This window comes from Moschus berezovskii, chromosome 25 (genome assembly GCF_049115385.1).
Source record: "Moschus berezovskii isolate FMDL1 chromosome 25, NW_MosBer_1.0, whole genome shotgun sequence".
In the NCBI taxonomy this organism is placed as follows: Eukaryota; Metazoa; Chordata; class Mammalia; order Artiodactyla; family Moschidae; genus Moschus; species Moschus berezovskii.
This window is the reverse complement of record NC_142484.1, coordinates 760,724-779,478: the sequence shown is the minus strand read 5'-3', so window position 1 is coordinate 779,478 and position 18,755 is coordinate 760,724. Positions and strand designations below refer to the sequence as shown.

Sequence of the window (18,755 nt, the reverse complement as noted above, 5' to 3'; positions counted from 1 at the left end):
TTTCTGAACGTTGAGCCTTAAGCCAGCATTTTCCATTTTCCTCTTTAACCCTCATCAAGAGGCTCTTTAGTTCCTCTTCACTTTCTGCCATTAGAGTGATACCATCTGCTTACCTGAGGTTGTTGTTATTTCTCCCAGCAATCTTGATTCTAGTTTATGATTCAACCAGCCCAGCATTCCACATGATGTACTCTGCATAGAAGTTAAATAAGCAAGGTGACAATATACAGCCTTTCCCAATTTAGAACCAGTTCGTTGTTCCATGTCCAGTTCTAACTATTGCTTCTTGACCTGTATACAGGTTTCTCAGAAGACAGGTAAGGTGGTCTGGTACTCCCATCTCCTTAAGAAATTTTCCACAGTTTGTTGTGATCCACACAAAAGCTTTAGTGTAGTCAACGATGCAGCAGTACATGTTTTTCTGGAATTCCCTTGCTTTCTCCATGATCAAATGTTGGCAATTTGATCTCTGGTTCCTCTGCCTTTTCTAAATCCAGCTTCTACATCTCTAAGTTCTCGGTTCACATTCTACTGAAGCCAAGCTTGAAGGATTTTGAGCATTACCTTGCTAGCATGTGAAATAAGGACAATTGTGAGGCAGTTTGAACATTCTTTGGCACAGATCTTCTTAGTGACTGGAATAGAAACTCACCTTTTCCAGTCCTATGGCCACTGCTGAATTTTCCAAACTCGCTGGCATACTGAGTGCAGTGCTTTAACAGCATCATCTTTCAGGATTCAAAACAGCTCAGCTGGAACTCCATGACCTCCACTAGCTTTGTTCACAGAAATGCTTCCTGAAGCCTACTTGACTTCACACCCCAGGATGTCCAGCTCTAGGTGACATCCTGGATGAAACCACAACCTCAGCACAAGTTACTACTTATCTCCCTTTAAAATCTGGAGTGCTGCACTGCATTTCTTAAACAACTACGTGTGCAGGCAAATGATCTCATGAACGGATTCCACGTGAAGACAAGGAAGCGTCACAGAACACACGTGTGCAGAGAGGCTGTGGCTCTGGGAGGACTGAGGACTCACCGGAGGCAGTGCACCAAGGTCCAGCCACGGCAGGAAGTGGGCTGGCAGGCAGGGTGGCGCCAGGCACAGAACAGGCCAGGCTGGGATCCCCAGGAGAAGGGAGGGCCCAGAGGGCCGGTGGGGAAGGATCAGCAGAAGCTTCGGTGCAGCTGGGGAGCCTGGGGGACAAGTCACAGGCAGCCCCGCCCACCAGCCAGGTCACTGTGGTTGCTGGGAGCCTGCCCACCGGCTCAGGGGCTGCTCCCGGGGGCCCTGAGCCCCTGTGGACCCTGCCACCCACTGCAAGACGTCTAACACTGGTTCCTAAAGAACAGTTCAAACGCTTTCTAAGGTAGAAAAACCCTTTTGTCCCACTAAGTCAAATGTGAACACACAAAAGCTAGGCAATACCTTGGGGTGATCCCCCAGGACGCCAGCTCCCTCCCCAGACCCCTTGCAGAAGGACCTCAACCTGCCAACACTGGAGTCACTCCTCTACACCACCTGGCCCTGTTTTCAGGACGTGGGGAGACCCTCCCCAAGAAGCTGGCCTGCTGCACAGTCTGCACAGGTTACACCTGCTCAAAGTGCTGCAGACCATGGGGTGGGGGGCAGCTCTGGGTTCCCCTGCCAACCCAAAGCCCAGGGGACAGGCAGCCTGCAGACGCCCCCACAGATGCACAAACAAGCATCCTTGCAGCCACAGGCGCCGAGCCCCCAGGACAGTCCCAAAGAAAACAACATCCAAGTGGGACGTGCAATCCTAAGCAAAAGGGATTCTGGCCGATGCTACGTGAAAGTGAAAGGCATAACAGGTTCCCCCATAAAACCCAGATATCTCAACGCCACTTCAAGGCGGGGCCTCCCCTGAGTTTGGAGGCAGAAGCCCTAGACTGAGACTCAGGAGGGACCCCAGCCCTTCTCTGCCCTCCTGCCTCACCTCCCCCACCCGCATCAGACCACCTGAGCCCCGGGGACAAACAACAACTCCCTCCCCAGCACCACCACGGGCGCCTCTGCAGAGCCGGTGTGAGGGCTCAGGTGGGAGGTCCTGACTGTGATGGGTCCCAAGCCCAGGGCCAGGAGTGAGCACAGGCTTCAAGGCGGGCCCGGGGTCAGGCGAGTGCCCCCACACGTAGAATGCCAGGGCTCACACGCAAGCATCCTGAAGCCATACATTAGCAAACCACCCGGGCCCCAGGCTGTCCACGCATGGGCACACGGCCCCGCTACCTCAGGCGCATCCTCACTGGGGCCGCCAGACAGTGTGAGCAGCTGGCCACATCGCCGGACCAGCTCCCAGGGTGGGGCCTGCTCTCCAGGCTGCCTCCCGACGCTGCAGCCACAAAGCCCCCCTAGTGGGGACGAAAGAGAAAACATAACTCTGAAAATGGCATCTTCCTCGACAGACATCAGAGGGCACGTTCTCAGGGCACTTGTGTGAACAGGGTGCTCGCTCTAACCCACTCATTACTGGACCCCAGGAGGTGGAGGCACTGGAAACCAGCCCGGGTGGCAGGAGAGGCCCCCATGCAGCCGTCACGCAAGAATGACCACATTTTCCAAATCCAAAGCCAAGAGAAGACGTGGGAGCTGACCGTGGACCCCAGATTACCGTCTGACAGTCTAACGACAGACACTGCATCTGGGTCAGCCCACCTAGGACACCATCCGGGGTCCTGAACCTTGGGCACCAGGCGCCCTGGAGCTCGTGCAGGCGGGGCCCTCGGGAGGAACCCACCACGGTGCTGGTGCTGGCTGGGGCAGGCTCGGGGCCCCCATTAACATCGGCGCTCCTCTCCCGTTTGGCCTCCTCCAGGTCGGTCACAGTGCTTGGGCCCTTCTTCTTCTTGAGCTTGGCCAGGATGGAGGACTCACGCTCTGGAAAGGGGGGCATCTCCTCCAGGACAGTCGCCTGGTGGGAAAGGAGCCCAGGTGAGCAAGGCGCAAAGCCCCACGGCCTCTAGCACCCACCCAGGGTGGCCTGGGAACAGGGAGATGGCGGGGGGGGCCGGGGGGACGAGAGGTCGCACCAGGATGTCAGTGCTGGCGACGGTGCTGAGCCGCAGGTACTCGACTGCACGCTGCTGCAGCTCCACGTCGGCGTTCTTCAGCTGGCTGTCACTGCGCAGCACATCCTGGATGGTCCCCTTCACCTCCGGGAAGAGGTTCACGAACTTGATGTAGGTGGACAGGAGAAGCGCCCTGGTGGGCACGCTGCACAGGTGGAACTTGGAGTGCAGAAGGTGGAACTGGGTCAGGGGGCTGTGGGGTGCAGGGGACACGTGGGGCACAGAGTCACCTCTCTGTCTCGTGCTGCACCGGGCCCGCCCTGCCCGAGCCCTCAGGATGGGTGAGCAGGGAACAATGAGGAGCCCCACCCTCGCCAGGACCTGCGTGTTTCCAGCTCCGGGTCGAGCACAGGCTCCCCCGAAACAGCCTCGGTCACTGGCCACACCTCCTTTCCCCCAGAATCCCCGTGTTCTGCAGTCATCCTGAACGGACGTGCCCTCACTCTGGGCTGTCTTAGGACTTCAAGACATCAGCTGGCCTCAACCAGGCCACCAGGTGAGAGCTCGGGGCACAGGAGAAGCACCTGGACACAGGGCTCTGGCCCCCGAGGGACTCACCTGGACCTTGGGTCTCCTGCTATCAAGTTCCCGAACTCCCCGAGGATGTAGCCACCAACTTTCACCAGGTTCTCGTGGCAGGCCGGGGCCTGCAGAGCCTGTGGAGGAGCGTGCTGTGAACCCAGTGCCCAAGAGCTCACACACAGGTGGAAGCGGCATGGGCTTGGCCTCCAGAGAAAGTGGCCGAACTGCACGAGGAGCCAGGAGTGCGGCCCAGGCGCCTTCCCAGGGAGCCAACACTGCACATGGCCACGGTCCCCAGAGCCTCCTGAGCCCTCCTCTCCCTTTCCAAGCACACTGCCCACCCCACCCCCCTCCTGGCCACTTCAGCAGAGGAGTCAGTAGCAGGGAAGCCCCAGGGACAGGTCCACGGTCGATCCCACCCCTTCAACAAGAGCTGCTCCCAAAAACTACGGTTCAGACCCTGGACATGGGCAGGGGCACATGGAGGCCAGTGGGAGCCCCCTGCCCTGGGCAGCTTGCTCAGGCAGCCTCTGGCCGACCAAGAGCACCTCACCCGGGACAGCCATGTGGAAATCAGGGACGCCAGCAGAGGTGGACGCAGGCCCAGGGCCGGCAGGGAAGCGGGGGGCCGGCGCACCTCGAACACAGTCTTGGCGGCGTAGCCCTGCGCATCGTCCCGGTTGATGACGATCTGAGTGACGCGGTACCACACCTCTTCACTCACGTAGTCGCCGGCAACGCGGATCAGGTTCAGGATGGTGTCCACGTACCACGTGTAGTCCACGGCGTACTTCTCTGCCAGAATGGCCACCTTCAGCACCTGCAGGGCACGGCCGCCCAGGAAGGCACTCAGGAGGATCTGAACCCGTGCCAGAGCACCCCCAAGCTTCTCAAAGGAATCCCCAAAGTTTAAGGTTCCAGGACAGATGCGGAAGGACACACGAAGTACAAGTGAGATGGCATTTTGCAAGAGGCACATTGGACCCCGCCCACCCTACCGGCACTCAGTCGCGCCCACGCCCAGGAAGCCACGCCCACTTTTCCAGTTAGCTCACCGGGCCTCATGCTCCAACCAGCCCTTCTCACTTCCTCCCTACTTTCTGCTGCCCGGGGGTGCCTGCTCTGGGCTCTGGGAAGCAGGCGTCTCACCTCCCCAGGCACAGCCTCCGCTTGCACGAAGCCGCCCTGGGCAGCATTGCCAGCGGACCCAGAGCCCAGCCCTCGGGCGGGGGCAGCCCTCACGCCCACCTTGTCCCTGGGCTGACCTCCCGACCACACCCCAGGGCCCCATCCACCTGTTGTGCGGCTTCTCTGGCCTCCACACTGACCCTCCATAACGACCCCAGAGGTCATCCTGGAACACATGCCTCGTCACTGCCCTCGGCTACAAGTCCTTCAAGCCCAGAGCTGCCCCTAATGCTGGACACTGGAGGCCCCTCACCACCATGGTGGCCCGAGTGCCTGCAGACCCCTAGACTGCTCCCTTGATGCTGAGCCCCCTGCCTCCAGGGCCTCTGCAGGGGAGGTGGAGAGTCAGGATCAGGGCCTCCTCAGAGTGACTCCAAAAAACTGAAGCTCTACTTAAAACGCTGATAAAAAAAACTGAACAAAGCACAGCACTTTCATCCAGCCTGTAGCAGACCCTGTGAGGAAGCACTTCAGCCCAGATGCAAGCGCGGAGGCCCTGATGACAGAGGCCGCAAGACTCACAATCTCTTCTCGGATGGAGTAGTCCGCCGTCTCCAGGTAGCTCAGCATCTCAGCCACGATCTGCTGGGCGTTGCTGCGGTCGCACATGGCGTACAGGAGGTCCACGGCCCGCTGCCGCACGCTCACATCCCGCTCCGTCTGGGGGTGAGCACAGGGGCAGCAGCATGAGGGGGAGGGGCTGCGGCAGGGGGCTTCCCTCCGTCCCAGTGCCCCCTCAGAGCTCGCCCCCTCACCGTCCAAGTCCAGCGTCCTGCGGAGCCCTAACCCCACGCGCCAACCACTGCCCCAGCTCCTGCTCTGACAGGCCGGCTCATGCTCTGCCCCCGGGGGTGGGGGGCAGGTCAAAGGCCACCCACTGTGTGGTCACAGACTGGCCCCTCTGCGTCACCTGGGAGCCCGTCACCGTGCCGACTCCCGGCCCCACTCCAGACCCTGAGAAATGAGGGCGCAGCTGCCCCACCGCACTGAACAGCAGGAGAGGTGCTGCCGAGAGCCAGCCATAGCCCGCTCGGGTGTCTTTCTGATCCAGGCAGTGACTGGAAGAGACGCCAGAACCACGCAGGAGGAATTCAAAACACCAGAAAGCAAGGTCCAAACCTCTGCAAGCCCTCGCCTTCAGAACTCACACCAAATACGTCTATGAAGCACAGAAAAACCCAGAGGAACAGGGTCAGATCTATTCTCAGTTCCAGCGCAGGGCCCGGCGGTGGCTTCTAACTCCCCGCCTGCCTCCAGTTTTCTAGCGCACACGACCAGCTGTGTCTGACCCTGAGGAACAAACCCTCATAAAGCAAAAAATCCTGCTCTGGAATTTGAATTCCCTGGGAAAGCAAATATTCTTTTGCAAAGAGTGAGTTCTTGCAGACATGGCCAAAATATCTTATCCTTCCACCAAAAAGAACAGTTTCACTGATCTCAACTTTTTTTTCTTTTTTTGGCTTTGAACTGATCTCAACTTTTACTGCAGGTGTGCTCACATGCCAGACCCAGCAGGAGCTGCCCGTGTGGGCACAGTCTCTCGGGGGCAGAGCGCAGAACCACCCAGGGACCCACGCATCCGAGCAGACCGGCCCGGGGCTGAGCGTGTGGGACCCCAGAACCCACCAGTAGCTCCCACCCAGCCTGAGAGACACGGGACAGAGTGCGCTTGCCTTCAGGGCATTGATGACTGTCTCAATGTGCGTCTTCACGGCCTCGTGGGAGAACTCGGAGCTGGCCAGCGTGCACATGCTCTCCAGGGCCAGGTAGCGCAGGTTGGTCTCCCGGTGCTGCAGGAACTGGCCCAGCTGGTTACAGGCCCGGACCAGCAGGTTCGGCTCGCTGCACAGACGGGAGAGGCAGGTGGGCAGGGGTCCCCCGCTCGGCCGGAGCCGCCGTCACAGTCACCACGGCCTCCCAGGACACGAAGCCTGACGCTCATTTTGGTCAGTACCTCACGAGGACCCGAGAGCATTTCTGAGTGCATCCACAGGACCCGCCTCCAGAGGGCCAAGGGCGGCCAGGAACCTGAGCCTCCACACCAAACTGGCCAGGGGACCCCAGTTTTCATCATGCCTTGACCAGAGGGTGACGTGCTTAGCCAGAGAACCCGCCTGGCCGACAGCGGGACGAAAGCCCCGACGTGGAGAAGGCAGACGCAGGTGGACACGGCACACAGAGGCCGCTGGGGTTCAAGGTCGCTGGGGAGGGGGGTCTTTGCTCGCTTTTCACTCTGTCCTCATGGCGTCTGCACCCTTCAGACGCAGCCCAGACTGGAAACCCCCCAGCACGGAGCTTGTTAACAGGGCCCCATCCTGTGGAAGCACGGCACTCTGGTGGGTGCACCCACTGGGACCTAGAAACGCCCCCACCCCACCCTGCATGGCCTCCACACACCTTCCTGCCACAACCTCAACCCACGCAGCTCGCGGGACACACGCTCACGCCGGTTCCTGGGTGGCCCTGGGAGCGACTGGCCAGACAGGATGCCCAGGAGCAGAGGGAGCCCCTAGGGGAGGCGAGACCACGTCACCGAGCTGTGTGTGGAGGGTGGAGGCAGAGCGTGCCACAGGCCCACCTGTCGTGGTGGATGACCAGGCTGATGGCCTCGAAGAGCACGGCGTTCTTGGCGTTGGAGTGCTGCACCTTCTTCGACTTGGGCGGCTCCTGGGCTTTGTTGAGGATCGCCTCCAGGCACTCGGTCAGGCGGCCGCGCACTGCAGGGTCTTCTGGGCAAAACAGACAGCCGTTGGCCGGCTCCCCGCAGCCCGCCGTACCCCAGCCCCGGTAACCCTCGCCTCACGCCCACCGACAGAAGGCAAGGATACCGACTCAAACCTTGAGGCTGCTTAAGTCAGAGGGTTTGATGGCCAGGGCAACTACGTGTACATTTTAGCACAAGTAACAGACACAAGTTTTGCTGAAATATAGATTATATAAGTTGAGGAAAATAAAATCTCAGTGACATGGATGAAACACCTAAATGTGAAAGCCTGGCAGGGGGTGGGGGAATGAAGGGGTTTTCCCACTGCCTGCTATTACTAAAGGAGACAGAAAACACACGAAGAGCAACAAAAACAGAAGGGAAATTTTAAAACTCAAACCAGACCAAGAACGACTAAGAAAGTAATAAAACATCAGAGCTCCAGAAACAAGCGTCGCACTGCATCTAAAGCACCTGTTCAACAACCACTCGAGGCGGGGCTGGCGGCCCCCAGGCACCTGGGCAGGGGGACGGCAGGGCCCCCGAAGCCGCCTGGGGCAGGGGCAGCGCTGAAAGGAGGTGGTGACGGTGAGATTCACCCCCAGGGACTCCCAAGTTGCCCCGGTCTGGGAGTAAGAAGGCAGCGGCCAGCTCCACCAAGAGAATGACTGCCCTGCTGCTGGGGGATAGGGAGGGCCGCCGGCAGGAGGGGTGGGGCCTCATGGGGCCCCGCGCCTGCTCATCCCTGCTGCAGGGTGAGCAGCTCACACGTTAGTATAAACACTCAGGACACAAAGTGACTTGAGTTTAAAAGACATACTCTGTACAAAAACAAATGAAGACTAAAGTGCAGAGGTTACAACAAGAAAGACGTCTTTGTAGAAGGCAATTTGGAAGTATGGAACAGAAATTCTCATGAGCGTTCTCGAACCAGTGATTCTAGGTACTTGCCATATTTTAGAATAACACAAATATAACAATATCCATGACGTGCACTTTAAGGTAACACAAACCTAACAATTTTGGATGTGAAGTTGCAACCGGTTTCAAGGATTATTTTAAAAGACTGTTTCAAAAACCCACAGGGATCTGACCCTACGTGTACATAATACACAGAAGTAGAGCTCATCCCAGTCGTAATGAAGTGAGCATCCTCAACTGGCTGCTCCAGGAAAGCCAAGAGCTGCAAAAGCACCAGAGAGACCCGGAGCTGGCGCCAGGAGAGCGAACGGCAACCGTCAACAAGAGTGCTCAGTCTCTCAACACGAGACCGAACACTCAAAGGCCGCAGCAAGCCTCCCCCAGGCTCTGCGCTCGGCTGTCACCTGGGGGCGGGTAGCACTGCAGGAGCCGCAGGAGCTTGACCGACAGCCAGGGGGCCGGAACGAAGTAGTAGGTGTAATCCTGAAGGTCCGTGGAGGCCGACGTCACAATCTGCGAAAAAGCACAGCGAGATGAGAGGCGGGGCCGGTGTCCCCAGGAGCCCCACAACGTGTGCTAAGGACAGACACACTTGTCCAGGTCTGAGGGACAGCAGCAGAGCCCCCAGCCCCAGAAGAGCCACTGTACAAGGACAGCCCTGCCCCGAGGGACACGGAGCTGCAGGTACCCAGCGCTCAACAGCAACCCCACCCGCAGGACCCAGGTCTCCAGAGCCTGAGCAGGGGAGCCCCATCTTTCCCGCTTGGCCCCACGCCCCACCGCCCTCAGGGCACAAGGCCTCCACTCTCACCCCATCACCCGCGCCACAGGGTCTGGGCAGATGACACACCACACCCCCTCGCACATGGAGACGGCACACACCCACAAACCCACAGCACGCGCCTCCCCACACCCCACAGCAGGGGCTCGGGGTGGCTCCCTCACAAAGCTCAGCTGTGACACTAGGTCACCTGAAATGGGCGAGCTCCAGGCCGGGCAGAGCAGTGGGGAGCCCAGCAGAAGCAGCCAGGGGTGCAGGCATACAGAGCGGAGCTGACCACGCCATAGCACGCCACCATGCCAGAACACGCCACCATGCCAGAGCATGCCACCACGGGGACACAGCCAGCCACCCAAGGCTGCCTTTCCAATGCCCCTCAGGCAGCTAAACCAGGCTCAGAGTTAAAACTGAGAGCATTAAATGCACATATTTGAAACAAATACAATAACAAAAGTATTGAAAAATTAATCTCAAGGGTTTGGAAGAAACTAGCAAATTAGCCCAAAAATAGTAGAGAAAAGAAAACAATAAAGATACAAGCGTAAAGTGATAAGGTACAAAAATCAAAACAGGACCAACAAAGTCAAAAGAAATTCTTACACACTTGATGAGATAAATCCAGCAAAACAAAAGGGCAAATATCCAACCATTAAACGAAGAAGGGAGACCACAGTGCAGAGCCAACAGAGTGACTTTCTACCAACATACCTGAACATTTATGTAAGTTAGCAAACGATTAAGAAAATGCCACTTAGCAAAACTGATAAAAGAAAATCCGAAGCCTTGTTACTTTCACTAAATAAACCGAACCCATAATTAGTGGTCGCCCCACAAAAAAATTCTAAGTTCACACAGCTTCACCGGTTAGTTAATAATAAAACTGTTAGCAAAGACATAGATAAAACCTGCCGATATCATACTTAACAGCAAAACATCAAAGGCTTTCCCTTCAATGTAGAAAAACACACCAATCACCTTTCACATTCAACACTGCAGGGGAGGTCCAAATTGGAGCAATAAAGCAGAAAGTACAAATAAATACGGACTGGGAAAGGAAAAAAGCTGTCATTGTCCACAGATCATGTGACAGAATACAAAGAAGACCCCAAGCAACCCACATATACACTGCCAGGCCTGAGCGGTGAGTCTGGCAAAGCTGCTGACAGCAAGAGCAGTGTGCAAAGTCCACGCGCGTGAGCAGCACGGGCCCTCACGACGGCCTGTCTAAGGCATCACTGAGGAGAGCGCTCGCAAAGTAAAGCACATAAAGGTGAGTTAGACAGAAAAGAAAGACCCTCTACTCGAAAAGCTATGAAACACATTTGACAGAAATTAAAGACTAAGTAAAGGGAGAGATACACTGTGGCCACAGAGTCAAAACCTTAATACTGCGAAGACCTGAATTCTCCCGAAGCTGACCTACAGACAAAGGTAGACCCGGTGGGACTCTGGGGATGAGGGTCACTGGTGCCACTGGACATCAAATTAACCCAAAGTCACGTCGCTGGCACCAAGATACACAGAGAACCAGAGGGGCACAGCACAGACAGCAGCGTCTGCACGAGGGCAGGTTACTTTACTGCAGAAACAGGGTCTGCACGGAGGGAGGCGCTTCGCAGTGGTGCTGGGACAACTATGTAACTCAAGGAAAAGCCTCCCCACACAGCGAGGCCGGCTCGGCTGGGCTGCCAGCACACAGAGAGCCCTCAGGAGAGGGGCAGACCACACGCCTGGGGACACGAAGGCGCTAACCCCAGAGGAAAGATCACACAGCGAGGCCGGCTCGGCTGGGCTGCCAGCACACAGAGAGCCCTCAGGAGAGGGGCAGACCACACGCCTGGGGACACGAAGGCGTTAACCCCAGAGGAAAGACCACACAGCGAGGCCGGCTCGGCTGGGCTGCCAGCACACAGAGAGCCCTCAGGAGAGGGGCAGACCACACGCCTGGGGACACGAAGGCGCTAACCCCAGAGGAAAGATCACACAGCGAGGCCGGCTCGGCTGGGCTGCCAGCACACAGAGAGCCCTCAGGAGAGGGGCAGACCACACGGCTGGGGACACGAAGGGGTTAACCCCAGAGGAAAGATCAGGAAGCCTGACTACATTGAAACGTGGGGTTTCTGATCACAGAAGACTTCACCAGTGAGGTGGCAAGGTACAGAGCAGGACGAGATTCTTAAACACAGATTAGACTGAACCACATAAAGTTGCTGGCATTTCTGTAGATTAATAATGGTTAAATGCTGGAAATTTATTCGGTTTAACCGAATCTAACCAACAAAGTGTTCATATCTAAAAACTACAAAGAGGAGGTTTCTGGGGCAGTCCACACTTCCACTGCAGGGGGAGTGGCTTCAACCCTGGTCAGGGAAGTAAGATCCCACATGCCGGGAGATGGTTTAGTTGCTAAGTCATGTCTGCCAGGCGCCACTGTCCACGGGGTTTCCCAGGCAAGAATACTGGAGTGGGTTGCCATTTCCTTCTCCATGCTGAGAGGTACTGCCAAAAAAATAAATAAGAGTTTTTACGACAACAACAAAAAACGAACCATGGAAAAATGGGTGAAAAATTGAACAGGCTCTTCACAAAAAAGGTATTCAAAATGCCAGTAAAGGGATTTCCCTGGTGGTCCCGTAGTTCAGATGCCATGGTCCCAAAGCAGGGGACACACGTTCAACTCCTGGTCAGGGAACTAAGATCCCACTTACTGCATGGTGTGGCCAAAATAAATAAAGGGACGTTATCTTGAGAAAATGTCTCTTAAAAACCAGTAAACACACCCAGCTGCCCCGCTCACGGGGATCGAGAAAATGTAGAGTAGGTGACAGAGCAGCAGGACAAAGCGGCTGGAAGGGCCAAGGCCAAAGGGCCAGGCCGCAGAGGGGGCCGGAGACCCAGCCTCCAGAGGGGCCACGGGCTCCGCACAGTGGCCTTCAGTGGGGACGGCCAAGCGCTGGGCAAGACCAGACACAGACAGGTGAACGCGCTGCCCAGCAACACGCGTCAACTGCCAGCAGAGAAACGACTCCATGACTTCACGACCCTGACGATCAGAGCGAGCCGGCCACAGAGCCACACGTGCCACGTGCCCTCATTACTGGAGGCACAGCACAGGCGCGCAGCGGTCGCTGGGGGTGGGACCCTGCCCTGCACGCTTCCTGCGCCAACAGGACACTTCTGACACGGGGTCAAAGAAAAGCCCACCAGTCACTAACCAAGACACACGTCCACCCCCGAGTCACAGACCGCCCAAAGGCCACGCCCGCTGAAGAGGACGCCCCAGCTGAATAAAGTAACAGAGGCCAGAGCCCGCCCTGAGCACCGCTCCCCTCGGCAGACTCACCCTGCTTAACCTGGAGACGGCCAGAGACACAGAGGTCTTGAACTCTTCTGGGTTCTTCTGTGCCAAGGTGGTGATGAGGCTGGTGGCGGCAGTTACCACACCCTGAGAGGACACACCCATGCTCAGACGCCCGCCAGACGACCTGCAGACAGCCTCTCACCTGAAACTCCTCTTCTAAACAGAACATTAACCTCAGAACAACTGGCCACCCCAGGGCCACCTTGGGGCCACCCCCTCAGTCCTCAATGTTTCAAGGAAGCAAGATGCACACAGCGGTTGTTGACTTGCTTACCCCTCTCTCCGAACACGTGGAGACCCGGCGCGCTGCAGCCCGGAGCCCTGCCTCAGGGAGGTGACGCAGGGCAGCGGCCCCAGGCCCCGCGTCCGCCCGCACACCCCCTCGCTGCCCCGACCTAGGTCACTCCATGTGGACTGCAGAGGGATGGACACGCTACGTTCGGACTCATATGAATCTTTACAACCCAAATCTGAGATCATGGAAAAAGCAAAGCCCATTCTTCCCCATTTTTAAATGTGGTCCAAGCCATGTCTCTGCCTGCTGACCGGGGAGCTCCACCGGGCCTGGATGAGACCTGACCCCCCAGTGCGGTCAAGGAAGCTGGTCAGCTCCCCAGGGCGTGGTCCCACGTTCCCTGCATGCTTGCAGGGGTCTGTGCAGGAAGAGGCTGTGAGGAGAGGGCTGGGGGCCCCCATGCTCAGGCTGCCTTCTCTCCCTCCTCCTGGGTGACGCCGGGGCCATGTCGGACTCAGGAGGGGCCTGGCTGGACACAGACCTTTCTGCATGTCACAGCCCCCTGCCTCCCCTGCTGCTCTCAGAAGGGCCTGCCTGCTGCTTCTGGGTGGACAAGGGATCCTCTTCCTGGGGATCCCCGACCTTGAGACCAAAGAAGCCAACCCCAGGCCTCTGGTGGCAAAGCCAGGAGGTGTGTGACTCAGGAGTCACGCCCACAGAAAACAGTGGCTGCGCCACACCCCACCTCGTCTACTGCCAGCTGGGCTCCTGCGGCCTAGAACCACGCAGGGCCAATCCATGCACCAGCCACAGAGCCACGCGCGTGAAAGCACAAAAAGTAAACCGACAGCTGGGCACAGAGACATCCCAGGAGCGGGGCCTCGTGGCTGAGACACCCCCCGCCCCAAGGAGAGGTCGCCGTGCAGACCCGACCTCCCCGTGAGTGTGGGGACGCGGGGGAGCGCTCGCAGGCTGCCCCATGGCAGGCGAGCCCACACGGCCACCCGCCCTCGCCCTGTGGGCCTATGTGGACCGTTCAGTTCTCATTCCAGCTTGAAGGCAGATTTCTCCTCTGGGAAAACACTGAGTAGCCAGCTAACATGCTAACACCCCTCTGCTCAATGGGAAACTCCTTGTGGAATCTTGACTCTCTCATCTGTAGGACAGGATTCCGGCAAGACAAGGCCACCTGTCCGGCATCAGCTCCTGCCTAACCCCGCCTCCCAGCGTCAGCGTGGACAAGGTCCTGTGACTCACGGCCAGCCCAGACACCACCTTACTGCACATCTCACCTCCCTGGCCAACAATGCAGAGCAGGCTCAGGCCTGGCTCACGTGCAGCCGTGTGGATTAGGCGGGCTGCATGCCAGAGCGCCCCCAGGGCCACAAGACAGCCCCACGGCAGCCCTAAACAGGGTACAGACAGACACGTCTCTGCAGGCCCTCTGTGGACGTAGCATTTCTGCAACATGCTGGGCTTTGTTTGTCTCTGCACCCACCGAGCAGGAGACCCTCCAATGCCTGGACAGGGTAAGTCAGAGATCCTGTCTCACCTGCCCTGACCCCAGGGGAGAGGCTCCCAGCCTCTACCTGCAGGCTCTCCCAGCTCGACGGCCAGGCCAGGGACATCCCCCTCAGCATCCTGGAAGTCACACGAGGCTGCTCGCGTGGCCCTGGCCCGGAACGGGCTGCCCCAGAGGGGAGGGTGGGCGTGACCCAGCGGCACCTACCAGATGCTGGTCGTTGAGGAGGTGCACCACGCGGGACGTCCAGTCGCCCATGGGGACAAGGTCCGGGGATGTCCTGTACAAGCGCAGCAGGCACAGGGCGGCGCTCTGCTTCACGCTGTCCATGGTGTCTCTGAAAGACAGACAGCAGTGAGGCCAGCATGGCCCAGAGCCCACGGACAACACCCCGGGGCCCCCAGGGGACAGAGCCCACGGACAACACCCCAGGGCCCCAGGGGACAGAGATGCACCCGTGAGAGGGCTACAGGGACACACGGGAAAAAGTTGCTTCAGGCTCTCCATGCAATCAAGCTTGGGCCCCCCTCAGCCCACGGGGACCGAGAGGAGGCGGAGTGAGGCTCTGGGCCCCAGGACAGAGGCCCGCGTGGACCTCCTGACTACTAAGCCGGCAATCTCGACCTGCCTTGCCCTATGGCTGTGACCAAGATGGGAGGCTAAGAGGCTACAGAGACTTCAGGACTCACACACTTGACTTATGCATGCAGGAGGTGACCGTGCCCTCAGCGGGCCACCCAGACACGTACCCGGCAACGAGGATTTTGGGAATCTCCCCCGCAAATGCCTCAGCCATCTCCCGGCTGCCCACGTTGGCAATGCAGTGCAGGGCCAGGCCCATGAAGGTGGGGTTGCGGCTGGCCAGGTCGTTCTTGATAGCATTGTTGATCAGGCGGATGAGCTCACTGTTGGAGTTCACCAGCACGGAAATGAAGAGATAGCCCTGGGTTCCAGAGAGCAGAGAGACCACTGCTGGACACACTCGGCCGGCCCCCAGCCCCACCCGTCTGCTCGGCGCACTGCTGCGGTCAGGCCACAGGGGACCCACCTGCCTTCTCCTGAGCACACGAGTCTTGTCCCCAGACCCCCTGTCGGGCAGTTCTGCAGGACAAACCTGAGGCACCGTCCCCATGGGCATCAGACGCCGCCCCCCCAGTTACTGGTCCACGGGGATCTGAACAGGATGGAAGGGCCTGCCTCGGCTGTGGCGGGAACACTGCCACACTTCCCTCTCCCAGCTGTCTCAGGGCCCCAGCGCCCCCTCACTATCGGGCCAAACTCCAGACTCGTGCCAACCCCACTGCCCACGCCCTCCCCATGCAGGGACAGCACCTCTCAGCCCCATCGGTCTCAGGAGGAGCTCGCCCCCCACCCTGGGTCCTGGCCACCCTGCCTTCCTGCACCTGGGCCTTGACGGTGCTGTCCGTCCCCACCGCCCCCGTGCACCTCTTGTCCTCAGCCTCAGCTCCGGCCCTCCTCCCCCAGAGCCCTACCCACTAGCCGCCCACTGCTCAGAGTCCTAGGGCTCCACCCGCCTTGGTTCCTGGCATCGGCCACAGCTCTGCTCTCTGCAGGGGGCTGCCTGACGGCCTCACCCCTAGAAAAGAGCCGTGTCCACCCCTGCTTACCATCAGTATCCCCATGGCCCCCAGCACACTGCTGGGTCTATTGAAGGCACTCAGTACTTTCCCGGTGGGAGTGTGTGTGTGTGGGAGTGTGTGTATGTGTGGGAGTGTGTGTGTGTGTGTATATCTATGGAAGACACTCGGTAATTTCTCAGTGGGAGTATGTGTGTGTGTGTCAGTGTATGTCTGTGTGTGTCTGTGTATTTCTCGGTGGGAGTGTGTGTGTGTGTGTGTATGGAAGACACTCGGTAATTTCTCGGTGTGTGTGTCTGTGTGTGTGTGTGTATTTCTCGGTGGGAGTGTGTGTGTGTCTGTGTGTGTGTGTATTTCTCAGTGGGAGTGTGTCTGTGTGTGTGTATTTCTCAGTGGGAGTGTGTCTGTGTGTGTGTATTTCTCAGTGGAAATGTGTGTGTCTGTGTGTGTGTGTGTGTATTTCTCAGTGGGAGTGTGTCTGTGTGTGTATGTGTCTATGTGTGTGTATTTCTCGGTGGGAGTGTGTGTGTGTGTGTGTGTGTGTATTTCTCAGTAGGAGTGTGTCTGTGTGTGTGTGTCTGTGCATGTGTGTCTGTGCGTGTGTGTGTATTTCTCGGTGGGAGTGTGTGTGTGTGTGTCTGTGTGTGTGTATTTCTCAGTGGGAGTGTGTGTGTGTGTGTGTGTCTGTGTGTGTGTATTTCTCAGTGGGAGTGTGTCTATGTGTGTCTGTGCGTGTGTGTGTATTTCTCGGTGGGAGTGTCTGTGTGTGTGTCTGTGTGTGTGTCTGTGTGTGTCTGTGTGTGTGTATTTCTCAGTGGGAGTGTGTCTGTGTGTGCGTGTGTCTGTGTGTGTGTATATTCTCAGTGGGAGTGAGTGTGTGTCTGTGTGTGTCTGTGTGTGTGTATTTCTCAGTGGGAGTGTGTGTGTGTGTGTGTGTCTGTGTGTGTGTATTTCTCAGTGGGAGTGTGTCTATGTGTGTCTGTGCGTGTGTGTGTGTATTTCTCAGTGGGAGTGTGTCTGTGTGTGTGTCTGTGTGTGTGTCTGTGTGTGTCTGTGTGTGTGTATTTCTCAGTGGGAGTGTGTCTGTGTGTGCGTGTGTCTGTGTGTGTGTATATTCTCAGTGGGAGTGAGTGTGTGTCTGTGTGTGTCTGTGTGTGTGTATTTCTCAGTGGGAGTGTGTCTGTGTGTGTGTATATCTCAGTGGGTGTGTGTGTGTGTCTGTGTGTGTGTATTTCTCAGTGGGAGTGTGTCTGTGTGTGTGTGTGTGTGTGTGTGTGCGTGCACCCACATGTGCACTTAGCTGCTCAGTCGTGTCTGACTCAGCAACCCCACAGACAGCAGACGGGCAGGCTCCTCTGTCCATAGGATTTCCCAGGCAAGAATACTAGAACTGGTTGCCATTTCCTACTCCAGAGGATCTTCCCAACCCAGGGATCGAGCCCTCTCCCACACTGGGAGGCAGAACCGTTACCACCAGCGCCCCTGCTTTACCACTAGCACTCGGGAAGCCCATTTCTAAGTAAACACAATTAACAAAATTCCCGGGCATCAAGGGTATTTTTCCGCTTTCTGTAAGTTAAAGTTCTTGAACAAATAAAATACTCCTCTGTAACACCTGAGAAAACACACACAGACTGTTCCTCCACGCAGATACAGGGCTGGAGGTACAGAGCCTGGGGGCCCACAGGGCCTAGACACGGGCACTCGCCTCGGCAGACACTGGAGCCGGGGGCGAGGCGTGGACGCCTGCCCTCTGCTCTTAAACCAGCGCAGGGGGTGCCCGGATCGAATGGCAGTGGTGGGGGGCCGCACGTGCGCTGAGGAGAGGGAGCGCGCCTCCCCGCCCTCGGGGGACACAGCGCCCTCCTGCCAGCTCCCACCTAGACCCAGGGAAGTCCCCAGACAGATAGAGGTGCAGAGCCTGCGCCAGGGCCCCGGCGGGAAGCAGCGCCCGCGCACTCACGATCTGCTTCTCCGTGTATCTGTTGGAACTGAGCAGGTTCACGGCCTCCATGTGCCCAAAGTCGATGTCGTGGCCCAGCAGGAAGATGAAGAGCAGCTTGCACACATACTTCTTCTTGCTGTAGCCGTCCAGGGCCCTGTCGCCTGTGGGAGGGGCAGCACGGAATAGGGCGCCGGGCCCACCACCAGGAGGCCAGCCGGCCAGACCACCCACTGGGAGGCTCGCGCCCAGCACTGCTGAGCTGGTTGGCACGTGAGGGCTGAGCGTATGGGTCCCTCGCAGACCCCGAGCCAGCCTCCCGGCCGGCAGCAAAACCACAACCCCCCAGCATAGCCCTGCTGCTCCACCCTGACCTCACCAGCGGCTTAAGCTTTCAGAGATGTTTATTCATTTAGGCAGGACAATACACTAAATAATCTCTCATTTCACCCAGTTTTAGGACAAATCATCCACCCAAAAAGTCACACAGAACCACCAGAAGGGCTTGTTTCCCCACCCTGATGGCAGCATGACTCGGCCTCTCCCGGGAGACCACGGCAAGGCAGGTTCACAACAGGTCGCTGTCAGCACAGAAAGTTCTGTTTCAAAAAGGACCAACAGACAGTGCCGTTTTAAAAGCAGAGGTTCTCCTCTCACCAGAGGAGTGCGCAGCCTCCCCGTGCAGCCTGCGGGGGGACAGCAGGGAGCACGGCCAGCTCGAGTGAGGCACTGCAGTGGCCCTGACCGCAGGGTCGCAGGCCAAGCAGGATGCGGGAGCCGGGAAGGCGAGCGCAGCCACGGCCCCCACGGTGAGGGTGAGTCACCTGTGTCCCGGACAAGCCCCGGCCAACCTCAAAGGGCACTGAGAAGAAAGACCCCCAGACTCCTG

At 58.0% G+C, this 18,755-nt stretch overlaps 1 protein-coding gene across 3 annotated transcripts in view; it reads right to left on the bottom strand.

Annotated features, from left to right (window-relative positions):
• Nucleotides 1-18,755, bottom strand: part of AP2A2 (adaptor related protein complex 2 subunit alpha 2) — a 65,568-nt gene that overhangs the window by 9,163 nt on the left and 37,650 nt on the right. For 2 of the 3 annotated variants that reach the window (XM_088832424.1, XM_055415168.2), the window contains exons 3-14: nucleotides 17,888-18,030; nucleotides 15,076-15,269; nucleotides 14,534-14,663; nucleotides 12,552-12,653; nucleotides 8,832-8,940; nucleotides 7,381-7,531; nucleotides 6,476-6,644; nucleotides 5,325-5,462; nucleotides 4,252-4,434; nucleotides 3,651-3,748; nucleotides 3,054-3,285; nucleotides 2,762-2,935 (exon numbers count right to left, since the gene is read on the bottom strand). In XM_088832424.1, coding sequence (XP_088688550.1) covers nucleotides 2,762-2,935; nucleotides 3,054-3,285; nucleotides 3,651-3,748; nucleotides 4,252-4,434; nucleotides 5,325-5,462; nucleotides 6,476-6,644; nucleotides 7,381-7,531; nucleotides 8,832-8,940; nucleotides 12,552-12,653; nucleotides 14,534-14,663; nucleotides 15,076-15,269; nucleotides 17,888-18,030 — 1,823 coding nt within the window. The remainder of the gene's footprint in view (nucleotides 1-2,761; nucleotides 2,936-3,053; nucleotides 3,286-3,650; nucleotides 3,749-4,251; nucleotides 4,435-5,324; nucleotides 5,463-6,475; nucleotides 6,645-7,380; nucleotides 7,532-8,831; nucleotides 8,941-12,551; nucleotides 12,654-14,533; nucleotides 14,664-15,075; nucleotides 15,270-17,887; nucleotides 18,031-18,755) is intronic. The other variant, XM_055415169.2, reaches the window with a different exon arrangement.